Source organism: Rousettus aegyptiacus, unplaced genomic scaffold (assembly GCF_014176215.1).
Source record: "Rousettus aegyptiacus isolate mRouAeg1 unplaced genomic scaffold, mRouAeg1.p scaffold_m13_p_17, whole genome shotgun sequence".
NCBI classification, from domain to species: Eukaryota; Metazoa; Chordata; class Mammalia; order Chiroptera; family Pteropodidae; genus Rousettus; species Rousettus aegyptiacus.
Window position 1 is genome coordinate 34,828,978 of NW_023416292.1, and position 23,576 is coordinate 34,852,553.

The window sequence follows — 23,576 nt, forward strand, 5'->3', positions numbered from 1 at the left end:
TCTTGACTCCCCTGCCATCTCCCCATTGTCACCACTCGATAAGCTCCTTCCCCTGGTGATAGCCAACCCTACACCTCCCGGTGGCTTGTCCTCAAGCAGCTAAACACAGCTAGAGAAATCACAGAACGCACACCTGGGGCCTCTGGACACGGCGGGACCTTGAACAAGATAGTTAATCTCTCTGTGCTTCAGCTCCCCCCGCGTGCAAAACGGCGGTATTAGCAATGCCTAGGTCTAGGGCCTAGACCTAGGTGTGAGTTTAAGTGAGTTAATGTACATAAGGTGTGTGAGACAGTGCCTGGCATGTAGGAAGCACCATCCATTGTTAAACATGGTTGTTTTAAGTACCACGTTGGCCAACTTCACCGCACACGCCTGACCCCTGACCTCCAGCATGCCCTGCCCGCTGCATGCATCCCCCACCCCCCGTGCTCAATTATTTCACACTCACTCCTCTTTAGGCCTCCAACCCCTCCTCCATCATTCTTACTCACAGCTGGTGACATTGCTTCTTACTTCACAGAGAAAAATGACACAATCGCAAGAGAATTCCTGCAAGGAGAAGCTTCTAACCACAGCTTCTCAGATGTCAATATCTGTGCTCACAGGTGGGCCTGTCCCTGCCCTTCCCTTGGGGACAGTGACTGCTCCTAGCTAAGATCAACTCCTCCGCTTGGGCACAGGGTTCCATTTCGCCTGCTTATTCAAGGACTTCGGTTCCTTCCTCTATGATAGTATCGATTGCCCCTTCTTAAGTGAATTTGTCAAGTGTACAATTCAGTGGTTTTTAGTATATCACAGAGCTGCGCAGCTGTGATATTGTAATTTATGAGATATTTGCTCCTCATCCACAGTTCCGAGCTCAGGGGTCCTAAAACCCTTGGAATGTCTTAAGTGTTGAGAGTGGTAACGATGTCTTTTGTGTCTTTTGTTATGTGAACGAGGTGAGTTTTGGAAGCACCTAAGGATAGGGGCTGGTTGTAAGGAAAACCGACTGGTGAGAGAGGGGTTGGAACTTTCAGTCCCAGCCCCCTGACTTCTGGAGAGAAGCTACAGGCTGAATCAATAGCCAGTGGTCAATGATTCAATCAGTCATGACTATGTAAGGAAGTCTCTCCTTAAAAACCCAAAAGGACCGGTCAGAGAGCTTCCAGGTTGGTGAACGGGTAGATATGCTGGGACAGTGGCATGCCTGGAGGGCATGGGATTCTGCACCCTTTCCTCATACCTGTCCTATGCTTCTCTTCCATCCGGTTGCTCCTGAGTTATATCCATTTATGATAAACTGGTGATTTAGTAAGAAGTCTCCCTGAGAGTCATTCTAGCAAATTAATCAAACTCAAGGAAGTGTTTGCTGGAACCAGTTGGTCAGAAGCAGGGGTAACGACCTGGATTTGTGAGTGGCATCTGGTGGGAGGCGGGCGGTCTTATAGTGCTAAACCCTTGACCTGTGGGATTTGATGCTGTCTCTGGGAGACAGTGTAAGGATTGAGTTAAATGGAGTTGAATTCTTGGACGCCTAGCTGGTGTTCCGAGAATTGCTTGTTGGAAATGTGGGGAGCCCACCCCACACACACTGGAAATTGAATCTCAGAACACGATTTAGCAGTCATTACCATCATCGATCTTAGGACATTTAGCAGCCATTACCACAATCAATTTTAGAACATCATCATCACCCCGAAAAGAAAGCCCATACCCATTAACAGCCACGACCCATTTCTCTCCCAACCTCCCCATAAACCTAGCCTGAACAACCACTAACCTGTTTTCTCTCTCTACAGAGTTGCCTATTGTGGACATTTCATGTAAATGGAATCATATAATGTGGGTGTTTTGTGACTGGCTTCTTTCACCCAGCTGAATGCTTGCAGGGTTCACCCCTGTTGTAGTTAGTGTGGATCAGTATTTCGTTCCTTTTTACGGCAGGATAATAATTCCATTGTATGGATACAGTACCCTTTATTTTTCCGTTCATCTGCTGATGGACTTTTGAGTTGCTTCTACTTTTTGGCTATTGAGAAGAACACTGCTATGAACATTTGTGTACGAGTTTCGTGTGGACATATGTTTTCAGTTCTCTTGGATATGTGCCCAGGAGTGGAATTGCTGGGTCATATGCTAACTCTGTCTAACCTTTTGAGGAACTGCCAGATTGCTTTTCCAAAGCAGCTGCATCATTTTACATTCCCACCAGCAGTGTATGATGGATTATTTTTATCGTCATATAAAATTCTGCAATAACACCTTTGATCCTATGGTCCTGTCCAGTTCACACCCCATTTCTCATTTCTCTGCTCCCCTTTGCAGCAAAACTCCTGAAAATAAGTGTTGTCTATTACTTGTCCTTAATTTCTTACCTCTCATTTCCCCTTGAACCTATTACTATTAGACTTTGTCCCCAGCACTCCACCAAAACAGCTCTTGTCAAAGTCATCGGTGACCCCTCTGTTGCTAAGTTCATTGGCCATTTCTCAGTCCTTGCCTCTTGGCAGTTTTGGACACGGCTGACCATCCTCTCCTTCTTAAAGCATTTTCTCCACTTTGCTTCTGGGATGGACATTTCCCTCCACCCTCCCCCTCCTCCTTCTCCCTTTACTGGCTCTCTCTTCCCTAACCCCTAAACAGTGGGACCCCAGTACTCAGTGCTCAGACCTCTTCTCTGTCTACATCCATTCTCCAAGTGGCTGTACCTGGTGCACAACTTTAAATCCTCTGCCTGCCAAATTTATACTTTCACCCAACCTCCAGACTCATCTATCCAACTACCTACTCAAACGTCTCTGCCTGGATACTTATTAGACATTTAGGCCTGCCATGCCCCACACAGTACACCTGGTGTTCCCCACCACACCTGCTCCTCCTACTGTCTTCCCCCATCTCCATAAACGTCAACTCCATCCTCCCAGTTGCTCAGGCAACAGGCCTTGGAGTCACCCTTGACCCCATTCTTTCTCTCACACCTCATATTCAATCCAAGAGCAAATCCCATTGGCTTTACTTCCTCAATATATCCTCCATATGACCACTTCTCATCACTCCCCTTACCATTATCTGGGCTCCGGCTGCAGTCACCTCTCACCTAGAATGAATACTAGCGTCTGGAGCCTTCTGGTGAGTCTCCTTGTTTTGCCCTTGGACCCTCGGGTTCTCTATGGCAGCCAGAGTGATCCTTCAAAGATGGAGTCAGATCATCTACCCAGAACTCTCCAATGGCTCTTCAAAGATGGAGTCAGATCATCTACCCAGAACTCTCCAATGGCTCCCATTTCACCCGGAGCAGACACCAAAGTCCTCGCCTGGCCTTCACGATCTGGCTTCCCATGACCCCACTGCCCTCCTAACCTACCCCTCTCCCCTGCCGTTCCAGCCACGCCAGCCGCTTTGAATGCGCCGGACGGGTCCAATCTCAAGGCCTTTTGGTTATCGCTCCCTCTGGAATGGACTACGCTACCTCCAAATACCCACGTGACCTGCTCCCTCACCTCCTCTGGTCTCCACTCCAATGTCACTTTCTCAGAAAGGCTTCCTTCGAGCCTGCGTTCCAAAGCAACCCCTCTTCCCTGCGCCCCTCGTCCTTCTTTCTCTGCTTTACCTCTCTTCTTAGCAACACCAGCCGACGACTCCTTTATTACACTGTCTGCCTCCCGCCACCAAAATACAGACTCCGTGAGGACCTGGAAGTTTGTCCTCTCCATTCAGTGCTGGATCCCAGGACCTACGACAGTGACCAGAGCATAGCAGACCTTTGATGAACCTTTGACGAATAATGGAATAAATGCACAATGGTCATTTGGGTTGTTTTCAGTCTTCTGCTACTAACACAAAATGCTGTAATGACCAATATTGCGCACAGATCATGTCGCTTGTGGGTGAGTACATCCATAGGATGAATACCTAGAAGTGGAATAACTGGGCTAAAGGACATGAACACTTGTAATTTTGTTCACTATTCCACCATAATCTACCCTAATCCATTACTTTCGATTGATCAAGTAATGTGGTCGATTGTGTGGTACCCCACACTGACTTGGTTTTTAACTGAATGGAAAGAAAGTAATCAGGAGAGAAGTGGCCAAAGGAATTCAAGAAGTTTATTAGCCATTAACATGAGTTACTGTCCCATCAAAGACGCTAGTGGATCGTCATGGTATCCTGGCCACACTGCATTTGTCACACTCAGTGACTGCTTAAAGGCATGGACTAGAAGTCCGGGTCCTACAGCTGGGATTATTTCTGATACTGGAAGACTTACAGAAGAGAGAATTTTCAGGGTCATTCAGCAAATCCATGGAAGCCTATGCTTCTTTCAAATGGATTCTGAGCTGCCCCAGCCAAACATCGTCCTGGGCTCTGCCACAGCCACCAAGTGGCATGATGCCTGTCATTTACACTGTGGTCGCTATGAATGGAGCAGCTGTGTGCAGCGGGCCTGGGCAGCTGTGTGCAGCGGGCCTGGCACTCTGCAGCAGCATCCTAAGGCAAGAGCCTGAAATGGTTCCAGGGTTCCTCCTCTCTCAGCAGTCCTGTGCTGGGACAGTCGCAGTCCTGCAACAGTAGTCTGCTATGGATGGACTGTCGGACAAATGTTTCTGGGAGTGGGTCTCTTTTTGCAGATGACTTGGAGGGTTTTTTTTTACAACGGAACCTCACCCCAGCCATCACCACTGGCCTTACCTGCCTCAAACAAACAGTGGCTTGGGCTGTGAAAAGGATTCTTGATGGCCTCTGAGGCCCTCAGGGCTCCCTTTCCCTGCTCAATGCATCCCTCCAGGGTCCAGGGCAGGAGCTGCCTCATGGAACTGTTCAGTGGGCAAGGTCTCAAGATGGGCCCCACGGGCTCCATCCAGACTAAAAGTCACAAGAGCTAGGTGGGCCAGGGGCCATACCTGCTGGTTCTTGGTAATCTGGCTGCTCTAGTGCCTTCTGGATTTGTTTAAGCGTCACCTCATGAAGGCTCTGGCCTCTGCAAATATTAAAGTGGAATCACACTATTTCCTGAACATTCAGGAAAAGGTTTCAGAAATGAGCGCCCCCTGTTGCTCAAAATGAGCATCAGCCATTCACATCCATCTGATTGGCAAAAATCGAAGTCTAGCAAATGTGAAGCAACTGGGACTCTCATACGAAACCAGTGGGAGTGTTAATAGGTGCAACCACCACATCAGAGAGCAATTTGGCCAACATCTAGTAAAACTGAACATGGGCATATTCTTTGAAACAGCAATTCCACTCCTAAACTTATACGCCTGTGCTCATAAAGATCTGTGTAATAATGTTTATTGTAGCATTATTAGCCATGCTGAACACTGGAAACAAATGATCATCAACTATGGGATGAATAAATCAATTTTAGTTTAGTACCACAGTGGACTACTATACAGCAATGAAAAATGGATGCACCAGAGCTACATATATCATTATAGATAAATCTCAAAAAAAGTGTTGAGCAAAAATAAAAGCAAGTCACCAAAAGTTACATATAATATGATGCCATTCATGTAAAGTTTAAAAGTGGGCACAAATGCTATATGTTGTTTATGGACATACGTATACTACAAATTTTTTTAAAATAATACTAACAAGATAAATCCCCAATTCAGGAAAATGATTATCTTTGGAGAGAAAGGGAATAAGATCAGGGTGGGCTATACAGGCACTTCTATGGCATCTGTAATACTTTATTTCTTAAGAATGTTTATTATATTATTATGTACGCGTCTTTATATTACTGAGATATTTCATAATCAAAAAAATGTTTTAAAGAGTGTCTGAATCAACAGGCGAGCAGTGTTGTATGTGCCGGGGCCAGCAGCTGATCTCACAAATTAGTTTTACTTGTTCCCAGAGTTACACACGGGGCTTTCTTAACACCTGCATGGGGCCCATCTGGAGATCCGTGTGAATCTCCACATTTATGAACATCTCCAGGGTATATAAATTCCTCACAAAGCTCAGTAAAGTATAACTAAAAGACTCACGTGAACACATTAGACCGATCGTGAGTCTAGAAACACAGTTGAAGTAATTCATAAAAACAGTTGGCTCTCTTCTCAGGGCGCTCCCCACCCCCCACCATACCCCTTGCCCCCACCTGCCAACCCAAAGAAATCAGGTTTGCCTTTTTTGTCTTCTTGGTCAGATACCGTATGGTCACAACCCTATGCCAGCCACATGGCTCGGGAGTCACACTCACGCCTCTGGAGATTCACTAAGTGCTTCATAAAGCGGACCTCCATGGTTGTCCCCACAGAAACCTCAGATGTTATTTCCCAGAATGCCAAGGGCCAGGTTATGCGTCTGGTGAACACCGAGTGGTGTGTGTCCTGAGCATTGCCACCCCTGCCCCCGAACACCAGAAGCCGTTCACAGGAGAAGAGCAGGGGAGTTGGGGGGAAACGGGGATTTCAAACTCCACTAGGTCTGGATTTTTCTCCCCGTGTCATCCGTGTGGACTTTCTGTGTAACTTCTAGTGCACGGTCGCATGTGCGTGATGTGACACTTCGAGTGCCCATGTTGAGGGCCTCGTACTGGCGGGGTTCTGACCCACGCCTGTGGACTGGGATCTCACCAGGCCCCTGCTGGTTGCTGATTGGTCAGTTGGCATTAGGAGGTGGACTTCGCAGGCTGCCCAGCAGGGTTGCTAATTACATCACTTGGGGCCCCTTGAAGGGCATCCCAGCCTGCATTTGCAAATCTCTTACTCCTCAGTGGACTGACTTATGCCAGCTGTGTTCAGTGGTCTGAAGGGAAATAGAGAGACAAGGCGACATGGTGGGCAGAGACCACCGTGCCTGCCGCAGCCCCGTGAAACATGTCCTGTCAAAGGAGAGGAGATGTGGATGTGGATGGACTGGCTGAGGGTGAAATCACTGTCCACCTGGTCTACTAATAAAATAGTAACATTGTTCCCCTGATTTGGGTACAAGCTGGGATTCCTGGGGGCGCTTCCTCTCTTAGGCATCTTCTTGGTTCCTGCTGTCGCAGACCCACCCAATGAAACCCCCACCACTCCCTGTCCTCATGCCCCAGCCAAACCTGACTTCCCACCATTACTCCAGCATGCCCAGTACTTTTCCACACTCGTGCTCATGTGGTTCCTTTGACTGCAATGTCCTCTCGCCGCTCATTGAAATCCCATCTGCTCTCTAACGCTCGATTCATGTATCGCCTCCTCCCAAATTGACGTATTTACTTCTCCTTAAACCCCAAGGGCAGGGCCCATACCCCAACACCAGAGCATCCTTCCCGGGCTTGACACAATGCCCAACACACGGCAGGTCCTCTGTGAGTGTCACACTACATGAAGCTGACGGGGCCCAGTGGAGCTGTGGGTACCCCTAAGCCCTTACCTTGGGAGTGAACATGTGCAGGATGCCATCAACGGCCCCTCGAAGCAGCAGCCCCCGGACCAGGAAGCAGGCCAGCACCACGTAGGGGAAGAGGGAGCTGAAATACATCACCTGCAGAGGACGGGGATCCACTGTGGCACAGAGCTTTGCATGCAGCTGGTGCCCCCACCCCTGCTCACAGCTGGGGCACATGAGCCTCCTCTGATGGCTGCAGAGAGCAGAGCCCTGGGACCCCTGGGCACATGGCCAACCTCACCGCATGTCTGGCCTTGAGCCAAGGCAGAAACAGGAGCACAGAAAAGCTGGAGTCAGCATGGCCGAGCCTGGGGCTGATTTTCTCCTTTCAAGGGCTGGTGGGGCTGGGTCTGAGGCCTCCCCACCCTCAAGAGCCGCCAAGGGGGCGAGAGGCCCTTTGCTCTCCCCTCCTCATTTTTTCATGTCTCCTGCCTGCTTTTCTGTCCCCGGCTCCAGTGGACCCCCTGAGGATCGCCCCTGTCCTTAGAGCGCCTTTGACAGAAGGCATCCAGGAGATTGTAGACATGGCTCCCAAGCAAAAACATCAGAAGGAGGTCCTGCCTCTTATGATTATAAATACCGTGCTATTTTCTAGCATGTGTTTCTTGTACATTTCCATATCCCCATGTGCCTGGCACAGAGCCTCATGCAAAGAAGATGCTCACACGATGTTTGCTGCAATGAAACAAATCAGGAGGGCTGCTCAGGCAGGATGGTGCGAAGGTTAACAGCGTGCATGTCCGCAGCTGGACTGCCTGAGTTTTGATCCTGGCTCCACCACTTATCGACACATGACCTTGGGCTATTTACTTAGCCTCAGTGTGCCTCCTCCTCCTCATCTATAAAATGGGTATAAGAACTCCTAACTTCCAATGTTGCTGTGGACCAAATGTGGCAATGCCTGACTAGCGCCACGAAGTGTCAGCTACAGTTTTGGCCTTTAGAGAGGGAAGAGGTGTGGCCGAGACCATGCTACCTTTCCAAGGCTTAGCTTCTTTGCTCACCAAGTCTGGTAGAGAACCTGGAGCCTCGGACAGACAGCCAGGGCTCTAGTTCCAGCTCTGGGAGCGACCGGCTGTGTGACCTCAGGCGAGATGCTTTCCCATCTCTGGGCCTCAGTTTCCTCATCTGTGGAATGAGTGAATTGGGCTACAGGATCTCGAGCGTCCTTTCCAGCCCTGGCAGTCCATGAGTATTGACTGACATGTGATGAAGAAGGAAGGGCCTTTATTTGAAGGGGATCTGAACTGCAGGGAGAAGGCGTGCGGGGCGCGGCTGGGCCGCACCTGCAGAGGCTGTGGGAGCCGCCCTCGGAGGCCCTTTCACTCACGGCATCCACCTGTGCACAGAGCCCGCTTGCTGTACACACTGCGGGTTTTCACCAAAACGGCAGAACAGGCTCTTCTAAGGCTTTTGCTTAGGACCCTGAGGGATGGGGATCTAGACAAATGTCCCTGAGTTAATACCCTTAGTTCCTTCTTTAGTTTGCAGAGCAGGCATGAGTTATCTGAGCACAGAGGGCCAGGGGTCAAAGCCATGATTTTCCACAAGCCCATTCTTGGTGGGCTGTCCACCAGGAACAATACTGTAGCAATGGCATGCCCATTGCTTCCGCAGAGGGCCTGTGCGGTCATCCTGAGCCATCCAGGGGCCAAGCCCACCCCCGAGACCCTGCAGGAGATGACCCAGAGTTCTCAGCCCCTGGCCCTCCTCACCTTTCTCAGACAGTGTGGGTCTATGTGCCCCTCTCGACTCACCTTCCCCGAGGACTGGATGCCCTTGACGACGGCCATGCCCACAATGGTCCAGGCCACAAGGAGGCACAGGGTCATCTTCCAGTTGAGGCCCCCGCTCTCTGAGATGGAGTTGGAGATGTCCAAGGCCTCTCGGTACCAGAAGTAGGTGGTGGCTGAGCTCTTCTCACACTCTGCCTCCACCACTGCAACAGCAGCAAAGACCACAGGACCTCAGTGGCGGGGCTGTGGGGCCACCTCCTCTCCCGAAGGGCAGCCAAGTGTGGGCTGCAGGGAGGGGCTGTGCCTGTTCTAGCTTAGTCAGGATCTGGTAGACCCTGAGGACTCCTGGGCTCTCCATGGGGCCTGAGAGGCTTCAGGACACAGTGATTGGGCTGAGTTCCCACTCATGTCCATCCACGGAAGGCGGGAAGGGTTAGACAGAACTGGACTCTATAGTTCCTTGGGAAAGTCCTGAGTTGGGAGGTGGAGACCTGGTTTCCCATCTCTCTGTTAAATCAGTGGTGTGACCATGGGAACGTGGCGTCCAGGCCTCGGTCTGCCCATCTGTGAGGTAGGATAAATCATCCAGCCCCGTAGAGATGTGGTGTGCCACTTAAGGCTGTTTCCAGGGGGAATGATATCAGCGTAGCACAGGAGAGTTGGTAACAAATAAAGACACAATTTCCAGAGTTTACCTACACCCATAAGTTCATTCAATCCCCATAAGAACTCCGTGGGATAGGCTGGCAAGAGGTCATCAGAAGGGGGAATGAGGATCAGAGAGGATGGGTGTCTTATTCAAGGCGACACAGCAAGTTAATAAAATCCCAAATCTGCGCCTAAGCTTCTTAGGCTCATTGGCCTCCTTGCTGGGACAGGGCTGACTGCGGTCCCTCAGCTGGTCGTATCCGGGGGATCCCATACTTACCTGCTACTGTCCTATTCCTTCTGATAGGACATTCACTCCAGGGCAGTGGGTACTGGAAGGACTTGAAGAAGTAGAAGATGCTCCACCCGATGATCACATTATAATACAGCCCAACGAAGAGGCAGACCTAGGGTTGAAGATCCATGGTCGGGGAGGTCATGGAGGCTGCAGGTAACTCCACCCCCCGCCCCACGCCCACCCAAGGCCCACGGCTGGGGTGGACCGCACACACTGTGCAGGCAGCCCTGAAGGAGGAAGAGGAGGGATTTGAAGGGGGCAGCTGAGGCCCCCTCCTCATTCTCCATTCATCTGGTATTCAGAGAATCCACGGAATGTTTCAGATATTAAAGTTCTCTCCTTTAAGCAATAAACTCTTAAAATGTTAATCCTTTCCGGTTTGAAATTCTTTCAAGATGCTTAAAGCACTTCCTTGTCATTTCCTGATGACTCAGGATCACAATCCCAGAGCTGCACCCCGCCCCCGCCCCGGGGCAGTGGGGACATGCACAGCTTTGGACTCTGTAGTCAACTGCCCCAGACCGCTGTGTTTTTCTGAGGTTTTCTGGATGCTTCTTATTGGTTTCCTGTGTCCACCCTTCTCTCAGGACACTATGCTCCCTTTGGTATTGTCTGCAGCCGGCTTCTCGAAAGACGTCAGTTCCCATTTTTCATCTCTAGAAAGATGTCACTTCTCATGTCTTGGAAGCATGGTAAATGACCTTGGCAGAATTATACTTAAAATAGGGGTGCATGGGGTCTGACTGAGGATCGAGGAGCTTCTTTGAAAACAATGCTTTCGTGCGCAGGAGTCTGCTGCATCCACTCTGGGTGAGGACAAGTCCCCTCTATCTCCAGCAGCCTGGCTATGTTATGCGTCAGTGACACTGCTGGTCGGTGTGACGGCTGAGGGCCCTCCTTCATCGGTCGCCCCTGAGCCCTGACATGCAGGGGCAGACGCTCCTACAGCACCCCTTACAGTGGATAGAGAGAAAAATAGATGCCCACTTCCTTTACCTGGGTGTTTTCAGTCCAAGGGGGAGACCCCACGCACCCTCACGGCCGGCCCCAGCAGAGCGGGCTGTATTCGGCTGTGTCCGCTGTGCAGAGGCGATACTGGAGAGAGAGGGGCCTGCGCGGACCCTCCCCGTCTCTGCTTCAGGCCGGTTTAGACTGGCCCTGCTGCCAGGCCTGACAGAACCCTCGGTCCCTTCCAGAAGCAGATTCTAGTTTTTATCACAGGTGTAAGTGTGGGCACCTGCAGGCTTTTCCCTTAAGGGAGGCTCAGTGTCCTCAGAGCACTAAGCGAGGCCTTGTGGATGAGCCTGGAGCTCCCCCATCCAGACCAGCCAGGTCTCCCCATCACCCACTGTTCCAAAGCCTCATCCCTCCTGGCTGGCTCTTGTCTGAGTCCTTCTCCAACTCTGCTCATGCACAGCAAAATGGCAAGGAGATGCCAGGGCTGCCTTTTCTCATGCCACCCACTTGCCCAATTAAAATACCCCTTCGCCAGAGAAAGAGGAAGAGCCTTCCTCGCAGGGAGTGGATAGGCTGGTATGCAGAGAAAGGTGCCCGCGGTGGTCCGCGTGTCCCCAGAGAACTCCAGCTGAGATATCCCAGGCACCCCCTCTGAGTATGTCCCCGCCTTTCCAACTTAGTAAAAATCCCAACATAGCCTGCTTCAGGCTGTGGAGCCGACTTTCAGTTTAGGAGATAGAGGCCTTGAGACAGCAGCTGGAAGCAGTTCTCACATGGAGGGGCCCCCTCCCTGCCCTCGACCTATCCGAGAACTCTGGTCTACAAACCCTGTACTCAGGAACGGCCTCCCTCCCTCCCGGTGAGTGCCCACTGCCAGCCCCCAACTCACTATACAGCTGGAGAAGCCGATGCCCCCCAGACGGGGACACACATAGTGCCACACGCCGATGCTGCCACGGCGGATCCTCTGGCCCACGGCCAGCTCCAGGAAGAAGAGTGGGATGCCGATGATGATCAGCAGCACCAGGTAGGGCACCAGGTAGGCACCTGGGGAGGAGGGAGAAATGTCAGCGGGTATCTGGAGCACGGCGCCAGGGTAGAGGAGGACTGGCAGCCAGGTCCTACGGTGCCACCCACACCTCTGATCATCTCAGACTGTCACCGGTCCCTGTACCCCTTCAGGAATGTTCTGGCTCCTGCGTGTGACTTACCACGCACCACCCACTCAGACTGTCCTTCTTCTCCTTGACTCCCCTGACCTGAAATGCTAAGGGAGGAAGATCCAGATATATATCAGCACCTCCCACTCACAAGGCTGGACCGAGAGACTGAGAGACAGACAGACAGATAGACAGACAGGCGGGCAGACAGGCACTGTCCTGCCTTTCAGGAATCCACATGTCAAGTCATAGGCAGACAGACACACTCACCTCGTGACATACTCTGGGGACACCTGTTCACAACCTCGCCCACCCACAGAGCAGCTGCCCAGATGGAGGGCCCCCCACAGGCACAGACCCCGGGCACAGGCTTCCCCGTGTCCGAGCCAGATGCTGACGCCCCAGACTGGGCAGCTCCGGGGAAGCAGAGCTTGGAAGCTCTCCAGGGAGAGGGGGTCTGACCAGCATGGGCATTCATCTACAGCTAATTGGAAGGAACAGGAGAGAAATGAGCAGTTCAGGAAAGTGTAGCTGGGAGGATCATAAAGGATAGAATAGATCTCGCTAAAGATTTCAGATGATAAATTGACTTGCCGTCCCAGGCCTCGCTGCAGACACAACCTCGTTTCCAAGTGACAAGGCGTTTAGCAGGAGAATTAAAACCATGTCTGGACACAGACGAGTGATCCCTGCCGAGAGCCGTGCCAACGACCTAGTCCTATTAGTAATGCTGTTGGCACAGCCCTGCCTATCCGCCAAATGGTGTCAAACTGGCCCCAGTCACCAGTGCCTTGATGGTCGCCCAGCACCCCCGGACCAACCCCTGAAAGCTGGGAGGCTCCACAAGACCCTGAGCCGCACTGCTCTGCCCCCCATAACATGACATCCCAGATGCTCCCCAACATGTGCCCCATCTGCCCACAAGCCCAGGGGATCCAAGTCTCCTGGACGTCTGGCAACAGTCAGCTGTTACCTCCTCCATGGGCTGTGGGGGTGTCAGGCCTACAGAAGGCCCCGATACTCTCTGGAGAGAGCTGGCAGGACCCACAGATTCACATGAGCCATGTCGGCACGTGTGTACACACACACACATCACATACACACACATCATACAGAACCGAAGGAGGGGTTGGGGTCCATTAGAGCTAATCTGGGAAGGCTTCCAGGGGAGGCGACCCACTGAGCCTTACACGATAGCATCTCGTTCACTAAACACACACGCGCACGGAGTCACATGAACACATAAATCCAACTCGTCACTAGCAAGCAGCCCCATCTCGGTGCTACAAGGAGGGAGGGCCTGAAGGGCTCCCGGTTCTGTCTTTTAACCGAGCCGGCCTCTCGGCCTCGGACTCGGAGGAACGGAAGAGAAGGGATCTGCAGGGGAGCAAAGGGGCACGGCCGGCCGCGCTGGTTCTGCGTTTCGCCTGTGTGTCCCTGGATGGGCGAGACATGCAGGGAGACGGGTTTCCGGGTGTCAGAGAGGCTGGTCGGTGTCTTCGGCGGACGCTTCTCTCCTCCAACCAAAGAACCAGGGAAAACCTGCAGGTAAGTGCTGTCCGAGGAGGGGTGCTGCCGCGAAGACCAGCCCCCCGCCATCCGCCACCCGCCGCCGTCTCCGGGCCCACCGCCTCGGCCAGGCCCCAGGGCCACTGACTCTGAGCTCGTCTCTCCACCGCTCTGAGGCCCAGCTAACTGCAGCGCTCGGGGGCTGCGGGCCGGGCGAGCAGAACTTCTGGTTAATCGGAGGTACATTTTCACATCGACCCTCTTTGAAATCATTTGGAAATGCACCATCTTCTACTTTAGAAAATACAACTTAGGGACACACCCGGATTTCTTTAGATGTTCCAGTGGCCTCAGGTCATCGGTCAAAACAGCTGGGAGCACCGCTCAGGGTATTAGGAAACTTAGCGTCCTCGGTCACCAACAGTCTCTCAGCCTGCACTCTCGCTCTGTTTCTGGTCAACCCTGAGGTTTATTCCTGGGATTAAAAACACCACTGTGGTCTTGACCTATTGAGATGCATACTGAGTAAGGGCTGAGATCCGGACTCAGGTGGGCGGAAGGGGTTTGCTATCGGGGCAAGGTCCTCCAGAGGGATTCAAACTTGGGGGGGCAGCACGTGGGTCCCTCCTACCTGGGAAGCAGGTAGATGTGGTGATTGATGCTCAGGCCCTGGGGCCAGACTGTCTAGGTCTGAATCCTGACTTAATCACTAGTTATGTGACCCTGAGCAAGTCACCTAAACCTCTCTTTGCCTTGGTTTTGTAGTCTCTAAAATGAGGATGATGACAACTCCTTCCTCATGTGGGTTTGTTGTGCAGATTTGACGGTCGAACCATAGGATCAGCGCTTTGGTTGTTCCAAGATGCTCAAATTTCAGCAGTTTCATAAATTTCAGCCTAATATTCAGTAAGTGCTTAAAACAGTGCCTAGTGCCTGGTAAGTATTTAATAATAATGGCCGATATATATATATATATATATATATATGCCTTACTGCTAAATTGTACACCTGAAACTTACTGGATTTCGTTAACCAATGTCACCATAAGAAAGAAAGAAAGAAAGAAAGAAAGAAAGAAAAAAGAAAGAAAGAAAGAAAGAAAGAAAGGAAGGAAGGAAGGAAGGAAGGAAGGAAGGAAGGAAGGAAGGAAGGAAGGAAGGAAGGAAGGAAGGAAGAAAAAAAGAGGAAAGAAGGAAGGAAGCGAGGGAGGGAGGGAGGGAGGGAGGGTCGGCAGTCGCTCTTTACAATGTATCTGTCATACAGTGTTAAGCATTCTGTGCGAAAAGCTCTTTTCATCCTGTCAGGGATCCTGTGAGGAAAGAAACGAAGTAACTTGCACTGAGAGCTGACTGGCTGGGCTGGGACTTGAACCCAGGCCGTTCCAGGTTCTTGATAGTTCTTAACAATTCCTAGGGCATCTTACTCTGCAGGCCTGACCTCCAACCTACAAGGGTTCTAATCCTGCCTAGGGAAGGGGTTCTTTTTCTCCCCTCAGCCCAGCCCACTTGCAGGGCACCCCCAGGCCAGCAGGCCTGCCTCTTACCGCCCCCGTTTTTCTGGCACAGGTAGGGGAACCGCCAGATGTTGCCGAGGCCCACGGAGAAGCCGATCTGGGCCAGGATGTACTGCAGCTTGCTGTTCCAGGCCGGCCGGTCTTCTGCATCCAGCTCCTCCTCCGCTGCCTCCTGCTTACCGCCTGCCCCACCGGCCACATTCAGGATGCTCTGCTTGTAGTCCACGGGCTCCTCAAGGGCCAGCAGATCGGCCACCGACTCCGTGACGTGCTCGCCGCTGTGCTCACGCTGGGTCACCTTGCTGTTCTTCGGCATTGGTGCCACTGGGGCCACACGGCCCTGCTCCCAGCACACAGAGAAGGTGGGACTCGGCTGCTGTCAGCTCCTTCTCATCCAGGACCTATGAAGCCAGGTGAGCAGGAGAGGGTTAGCTGGCCACACCAGCGAAGCGAGCTCAGGTAGACACAACCAAAGCAACTCCCTGGCACACACTCGGAGCTGGTCAGTGGCCTGGAATGTTGAGCTGGGCTTCCTCCCCACAGGGGTGTCCACCGAGGAGCCCTAAGTCAGCAGATTCCCTTTCCCTGTACCTGGGCATCATTAGAGGGGTAACCTAATGGGGCAGAAGAGGCCGCACCAGACACCAAACCCAAATCAAGGTTCGTCCACAACATCGCTCTTTTCATAACCAGATCCGAGAGCGTTCAAGACCGTGTGGTCCCACAGCCGTCCCTCCTAGGATGGCGCAGGTTGTGCCCAGTGCAAGCCCTCTTGTGTTCTGTGGAGCCCAGACCACCTGGCGGGACCCAGGGAAGCCAGCGCCTGCCTTTTCTAAGGTCTTTCTGTTCAAATGCAATTCAATGACCAGCGGCATCACAGGGGCTAGTTAGAAATGCAGACTCCCAGGCCCAATCCAGACCTACCGAATCTTTCTCTGTATTTTTATAGGATCCCCAAGTGATTCAAAGGGGTATTCACATTTAAAAGAAAAAAAAGCTAGAGCTCTCACTGCGGGGCACCCCCAGACACCAGCCCCTGTGGCCCCTGCAGCGCTGGCCAGGCTCTGCTAAGGATTCTGGCACCAGAACCCTGTGTTTGCTCAGTGCCAACAAATCCTGGGGCATCAGCAGGTAATGTCTTAATGTCCGCACAATGCAGGCGCGCAATGCCCTCCCCTGTTCCCGCTAGTCCTCGTCCATCTTTTACGCTTCCCCTTAAAGAAATAAAGTGCCAAGGAAGCGAGTCCTCTGAAGGGCCCCACTGTCCTCCTGTATTTCAAGGCACCTGCTCATTAAGAAGAGGTCACAGAATTTAAAACTGAACACACACGCAGCCCGGCCTGCAGTTGTCCTGCATCTTTCTAGGGATGTAAATTACCCAGCTCTACAATTACTTAACTAAGGAAGGAGCTGCCCCTGGAAGCCAGGCTCCCATCTGTTCTCTCCTCGGATGCGCCCCCTGAACAGCACGGACAAGGCCCTGCACGGCAGAGGCGTGCATGGCCGCCCTCCCTGCTGGGCTTGACCCAGACCTCCTGGCTGACTCCAGCACACCTGACCTTAGAGAGGGGGCCTGGGAAGCCCAAACCTGCTAGTGAATCTGGGAGGCCTGGCAGATGGGGTCAGCTGTCCATGCTGGTCCGGGGGGTTAGCCAGGCCTCCCTAAGCCAGGCCTTGGACCACATCAGTGGGTGACACTTTCCTCATCATTTTATCTAAGGGGGACAGTGAGTCTTTAGTGACTCTTCCACCCCAGCTACAGTCAGAGGTCTTGGGCTCTGGAGAAACTAGGCAGAGCCAGCCTGCCTAGAAGACCTCAGAATTCCCTAGAAGAAACGCATCTCTCTGTTGGGACTCCACTTAATAGTGAGTCAGCTGAGCATCCCATTCTGTCCCGGAGGTGCCCCAAGGTGGAGCCGTGTGTGCGTGGACCCTCCGGCCCCCAGCCTCCGCGGCGGTTCCTGCCTTGCCCATGCAACACAAGCGAAGGGCACCCTTGGGGGCTGCACAATGGGGAGGCCCGTGTTCTTGCCTGGCCTGCCAGGGTGAGCCCCTCCCTTTTCCCAATCAGCAGGTCCCTGTCCCCAGAGCACTCAAATGGAAAAAACCTAAGACACACGTGAAGGCTGCTTGTCTAGATACCCCATCTCCCCTACGGCCTACATCAAGAATTTTTATTAATACTAGAGCAGGTGAGAAAAGTCAGTGTCCTGCTGAAGACGGCAATCAGCAGGCTACCTCAGCCCAGAGCCTTCCCCCAGGTCCTCTGCCTGCAGCAGGATTTGATCGGAACAATCTGCAATGCATTAGGTATGATTTACTGCTTATCATGACACAACTGGAGAAAACCAAGGGGGATTCTGCAAGTCTGCAGAATTTATCTTGACGCTGACCCGTTGCAGAACATAATTTCCCCATAAATAGCCTAGTAAGTGGCAGCTCCGGTCACCAACATGAAAAGGGCTGCGGGTCAGGGGGGAGCATCATTTTAAACTAGGAGGACTCAAGGACAGAATTAGCACATTCTGCCAAGGCCAGAGGATGCCACACCAGCATCACTGAAACCACAGGCATCAGCTTAATTTGAGCTTCTTCCTTCTCTCAAGATGTCACTGACGTGCATGAGTATCCTGCACTGCGGGATGGGGCGGGGGCCTCCTGTACCGTCGGCTTTGCAGGATGCAGAGTGCTGATGCAAACTAGCAAGCCGAGGCCCTGGGCTGGGCTGCAATCATGACTGGAGACTGTGCCCAGTGAATATGCTCAGGTGACAACCCCGGAATCCAACACTTACCATATTAAATCCTGAAAGACCCTAGCAACATGCTCGTTTTATATATGAGGAAACTGAGGCCCAGAGAGAGGCAGTAAATTGCCCCAAACCACTGGATGAGACTGCACTGTGGGGGGGTGGGGGGGGGTCATAGCAAGAAGACAGTTGTGGCAGTAAAGAACAGGGGCTTTGCAGCCAGACAAACCTGGGTTTGAGAGCTCCTATTTCATTCATTCATTCATTCATTCACTCCGTTACTCACTTTAACATGTTTCCTGAGCGAGTGCCTCTGCTCGAATGTTCCTTCCCTAGGAATTCCTTTCCCAACCACAAAATAGCAGCCCTCCAGCTTGCAACCCCACACCCCACCCCGTTATTTCTCTTTATAGAAGGCATCACCACTGACCCTTACATATGTCTATTTCTTTCTTTAGCACCCGGCCCTTCCAAACATAAATTCCACAAGAAGAAACACTTGGCTTATTTCGCTTGCTGCCGTATCCCTTGCGCCTAGAACAGAGGGAAGACAGTGCCTGGCTCATCTCACACAGCTGTCAGCGCCCAGGTTTGCTCACTCCTGTGCTCGCTGCATGTGTTTAAAGGGGAGGTGGCAGCGTGGACTTGGAACAACCCTCCCTCTCCGCACCTCCCTCCTCAGCTCCCTGAAGCCTGCAGTTTCCGTGCTGGTGAAATGTCAGCTTTTAGGAAGTGGGGAGCCAATATGTACCCAGCCAATGGCCCCAAAGCGTTGCCTGAGACAAGCGCCAGGATCAGAGAAGGACCCGGGAGGGGTCGTTCCTCCCCGGCGCTGCCTGTGCAGCCTGGGGAGCTGGCCATGATCCAAGAGGCTGGGGAGGTGCTGGTCCTGACCCTCCACCTACCGACCGTGCAAACCAGTACCACTGCCCCGACCTCTCTGGGTTTCAATTTCCCTGTGTGTCAAATGGGTTGGTCTGGATGACCTTTGAGGCCCCTTTCAGCTCTGCATACATCCGGGCAGTGCCCCTTGTGCACGCGGGTGTGAGCAAGGCATGACCCGGGCACTAGACGCCGTGGGTTCTTCAGCCTCTCTGCCACCCCACCCTCATCAGCCGAGAGCTCGCTGGGGTGTTGTGGGGACGCTTTGACAGCAGCCCAGCTGCACTTGAATTACCCACCAGTAGTAGCTGGGTAGGTTGTAGAGTTGCTTTTCCAAGCAGCACGTGAGATGATAAAGTTCCACGGTTCTCTCTCAAAGGAATGCCTCAATTACTTAAAGCACAATGCAGAGGGGGTGCGAGAAAGCCTCCCTGACAGCTCTGTCGCTTAGCAACCAGCACGGCTTCCAGCTCAGAACAGCACACATGAGAGAAGCAAGGACTGAGCCAGTGAACTGTGCATCTTCTTAAAAAGAGAAAAAAAATAGCCCGACTTGGAGGTAGACGGGTAAAAATATCTCCCGCCAGAGGGCAGAGGGCTCCACAACAACTTTTCAAGCACAGCATTCAGCAGTCACCTCAAGGGGGTGGTGGCGGCGGCTCCAGCGAGACCAGGGCCAAGCCCGAGCCCCTCCACCCATACCACCGCTGCCAGAGGCCCTTCTGGAAGGCTGAAGTCGACCCCCTGAGTACCCGCCCCCTGGGGTCAGGGTGTCTCTCACTCTGGAAGGTTGTGCTAGGTAATTCAAGAAACAAACAAGGGAATCACTTATTTTCCAAGTCAGTCTCCTAGGAAAGCTGAGAGAGAAGCCGCCATCTTCGGGAAAGCAGGCAGCCAAGGCAACTCCAGAGGCGGCAGCATCCTGCCTCTCCGCGCCCTGAGCCCCCCAGTCCCCTCGTGGGGGCGTGCCTAGCTGTGCCACCCATGGGTGTCTGCAGCTCTGGAAAGAGTGCTGCGCATTCTTAAACGCAAGTCGGGAGTCTGTGGAGTCCCCAGCAGCCAAGGTCTAACTCGAGACTAATCTGGTGAGAAGGAAGCAATGTTGGGGTCCCGTCTTCTCCGAGAACCCGACAGCTTCCTGATTCCTTGCGACAAGCAGTTATGGCCCAAACCGTTCTCCTAATTACCTCAGAGCCTCTGGGCTTCCATTAAGCCCAAAACAGGTCGGACAGTTATGGGAGGCACAAATTGCCCTCTAAATTATTTTTAATTGTTTTATTGCAAGCTCTGGCTGTCTGTCACCTGAGGCAAACCGCCCCTGCCAGGCCCTGGCCTTGACTTGGTGGCTGCTCTCCTTGGGTTTTCTCGCCCAAGACCCCAGCACCATTCTTGACCTCTCCCTCCTTCATCCTCCGTCCAAAGGTCACAGAGTCCTCTCTAGTTAGACACCTGCAGCAGGCTCCCAACTCACGTTTCTTCTAGGCCTGCAGAGGCAGCTTCTTGAAATACCACGTTGCCCACTCCCACTGCCATGGCATTTGCAGCTCCTCCGCCGCCCCCCCCCCATTTCCCAGCCTCCCGCCCACCGCTCCCTCTGTATGAGTCCCTCCCCACCCTCTGCCTGCTGCAGCTCTCAGTCTTTAAAGGTGCAGCTCGAGGTCCACCGTCTCGCCTCCATGCCGCCTTCCACGATTCTCTAAGTGAGAATTAATGTCCCTTCTCAGCCCACTCCTTGTAATACTATTTTACACTTATCCCATCTGGCTTTCTAGTAGAGCTAGTTGTTTACATGCCCGGTTCCTCTTCTGAGTGCCAGTGCCTGGCACACACAGGATGAAACATGGCATTACAGATGTTTCAGGGCCCTTGCCTTCACACCCCCCCAAGAACAACCTGCTCCCTATGTTGAAATCCTGACCACTGCCTTCATCTTTGAAACAAAGGAGCAGGCCCGAAAAGCTAACAGATCTGACTAGAGAGACGTTGAAACCTGCTAGAAGTCTGCACGCCCAGCTGGGGGGGAGCTCTAATAGAGAGCAGCCCTGCAGCGCATGTGGGGAAGACCCCAGGACTTAGAAGCCAGCTTTGTGTTCCTTATTCATCTGAAAATAGGGAACAGTGCTTACCTACCAGCTGCATCTGGTTACCACATGGACAGAAGGAGAAAGAGAATGAAAAGCTTACTGAGAAGCCAAGGAAACGGAATGGTCATCTCTGACTCCGTCTCATAGATTTTCTGGGTTTGTGTTGCGGGCTCCTACTCATATCTCATTTGACACCATCTTCGCTTCTGCGAGGCCAAATCCCAGCATCTTAACCATTATCTGTGCTCGAGAAATATGATATGAATGAATTGAATGAGTGAATCGATGAACGCAAGGCTTTTTGAGCTCCCCAAATCTTCTAGAGTCTGATATACTTTTCCAGCTTCAATTTTTTCCCATTTCCTGCCATGATTTTCTGATCCCTAAAACATCCGATGCTCAAGGATGCCCCAAGTGGCAGTTTAAAGCTAAGGTATTGTTCGGCTCTCGTTCATTGACTTTTTGCCTCTTATTAAGGAGCCGCTCCTTGTGCCTTAGTTTCTCTACTTTGTAGACAGGATCCATTCTCGCCTCCAAGAAATAAACACTAGATGGGCACAGTCTTGGCGCAGAGTGTTCCAGGGGGCTGATGGGACCATTCTAAATAACAACTCAGGCAAAAGAGCCAGCAGAATATTCTGCAGCCTGTCTCGCCTTCCCGTTGCATTTTCCGAGCGTGTTCTCTGCAGTTGGTATTTTGTTTTCTTAGTCAAGGAGGAAGAGAAGCAAGAAAAGGGGCAGATGGTCCAGACGGGGAGGAACTGGCACTGGAAAATGTGGGCGGGGCCGGTGCAAACCATTTCACCCCTTCGTGTGGGGGAGGGAAATTCGTGTGCATGGGGGGCCTGAGCAAGAGCAGCGCCTGGCTGCCCCACAGATGTGTTAACCTTGCACTTGAATTTAGGTGCCGAGGGAGCTTCCGAAGGCAGAGTGGGCGTAGTCATGACAACAATGAGAACAGCACATGAGTGATACTTCATGGGGGCCAACTCCACATCAGCCAGCGCACGGAGGTGCCATTTTCTCCTTTAACGCCACCGATGACTGTATGAGGGTGGTACCACTATTACACCCATTTTACAAATGAGGAAGCAGAGTCTCAGAGGGTTAATTACCTATATTTCATTGAAAAGCCCTTTGATGCTGGTACTTTCTTGAACTTACCAGAAAGGGTCAATGGAAGGTTTTTCACCCAAGTAGGTCGCCACTGCCTCCTGACCAATGGCTGATTTGAGACGTGGCCGTTTGCACATCATATCTTGATTTTAAGATGTGACAATGTGCAAAAATATGCATCTTGAAATTGATGAAATAAGGCAAACAGCCAAAAAGTGGAGGTCCTGGGTCCCCACCAACCGTCCAACTCTGGCACGTGACTCTCCATCATGAGCCTGTCACGGAGAGGTCATGGGGTTGGATTCAGAGAAATCTGGATTTGAGTCCCAGGGCCACTTACTGGCTATGAGCCCTTGAGAACGCACACAGCCGCTCTTGGTTTCAGCTTCTGGACCTGCAAAGATGGGGACGAGGCTCCGACCTCACGGGGCTGTCACGAAGATGAAATGAGATAACGTGGGGGGCGCGCCGTGAACCAGCGCCGGCTGCCCCTTCGTGTGGAACCGTGGGGAAACCGGGCTCAACCAGAAGCGGAGCTGCGTCCACCCACAGTCCCGCCGTGTCCTGGAACTGATGTGGAGTGAGCTCGTGGGTCCTGAGGACGTGGGGGGCTGGCGGGGGACGCAGGAGCTCAGCGCTCTAACGACTTCCCTCTTCCCTCTTGGTCTGAAGGAGAATGGAGCCCAGAGACTCCTGTGAACTAGACATACTGCTGAATATGAGATTTAAAAAATCCCTCTCTATATTTTTTCTTGCCTCTCCCCTTCCTTTATTTCCTTTACTTCTTTCGACAAACATTTACTGAGCACTAACTACAGACCAGGCCCAGTTCTAATATAGCAGAACAGAGCAAACAACATCCCTGTCCTGTAGGATTTATATTCTAGTACAAAGGGACAAATGAAAATCAGACGAATATATAATCAATAGGGTATAGATAAGCATACACTATACATATAATGTAGATAGATAAATGACAGATCAATAGGTAGCAAATAAATATATAGTATAAAATAGGAGAGGACAAAATGAGTCAGGGACGCTACAATATAGAGCGGGGTTAGGAAAGCAACTCCAGATAGGACCTAATAAAGTGAGAGAAGGAGCCATGTTGATATCCTGGGAAAGCATTCGGGGCAGAGGGAACAGGAAGTACAAAGGCCCTGAGGCAGGTGAGTACGAGGACCAGAGAGAAGGGCCCTGTGCCTAGAGCATCCTGAGCAAGGGAAGAGTGGAAGGTGCTGAGACAGGAGGACAGCTAGTGCCCCGAGCAGGCAGGACGCACAGGCCACGGAAAGGCCTTTCATTTCCTTTCAAGGCTAACAGGAAGTTGTTAGCGGTTTTTGATCAGGGGATGACTCTAGTACAAGGGAAGAAACAGGGAGGGAAGCTAAGATGGTGGCGACCTGGGCCGGGCTCTTAGATGAGGTTTAGGTTGTAAAGAAAGAGAAAAACAGAGGAATCCGGGATGCTAAAGGGCATCCAGACAGGTAGAAGATCCGTGAGACTGTCCCAATTTGGAAAACAAAATGTTTTTAAAAATCAGATGTGAAAAT

The 23,576-nt window shown here is 52.0% G+C and overlaps 1 protein-coding gene across 2 annotated transcripts in view; it reads right to left on the reverse strand.

Annotated features, from left to right (window-relative positions):
• SLC6A17 (solute carrier family 6 member 17) overlaps positions 1–23,576 on the reverse strand; it is a 44,850-nt gene that overhangs the window by 14,875 nt on the left and 6,399 nt on the right. For both annotated transcript variants that reach the window (XM_016155644.2, XM_036235097.1), the window contains exons 2-6: positions 15,220–15,590; positions 11,897–12,054; positions 10,033–10,159; positions 9,126–9,307; positions 7,354–7,464 (exon numbers count right to left, since the gene is read on the reverse strand). In XM_016155644.2, coding sequence (XP_016011130.1) covers positions 7,354–7,464; positions 9,126–9,307; positions 10,033–10,159; positions 11,897–12,054; positions 15,220–15,505 — 864 coding nt within the window. In that variant the 5' untranslated portion in view covers positions 15,506–15,590. The remainder of the gene's footprint in view (positions 1–7,353; positions 7,465–9,125; positions 9,308–10,032; positions 10,160–11,896; positions 12,055–15,219; positions 15,591–23,576) is intronic.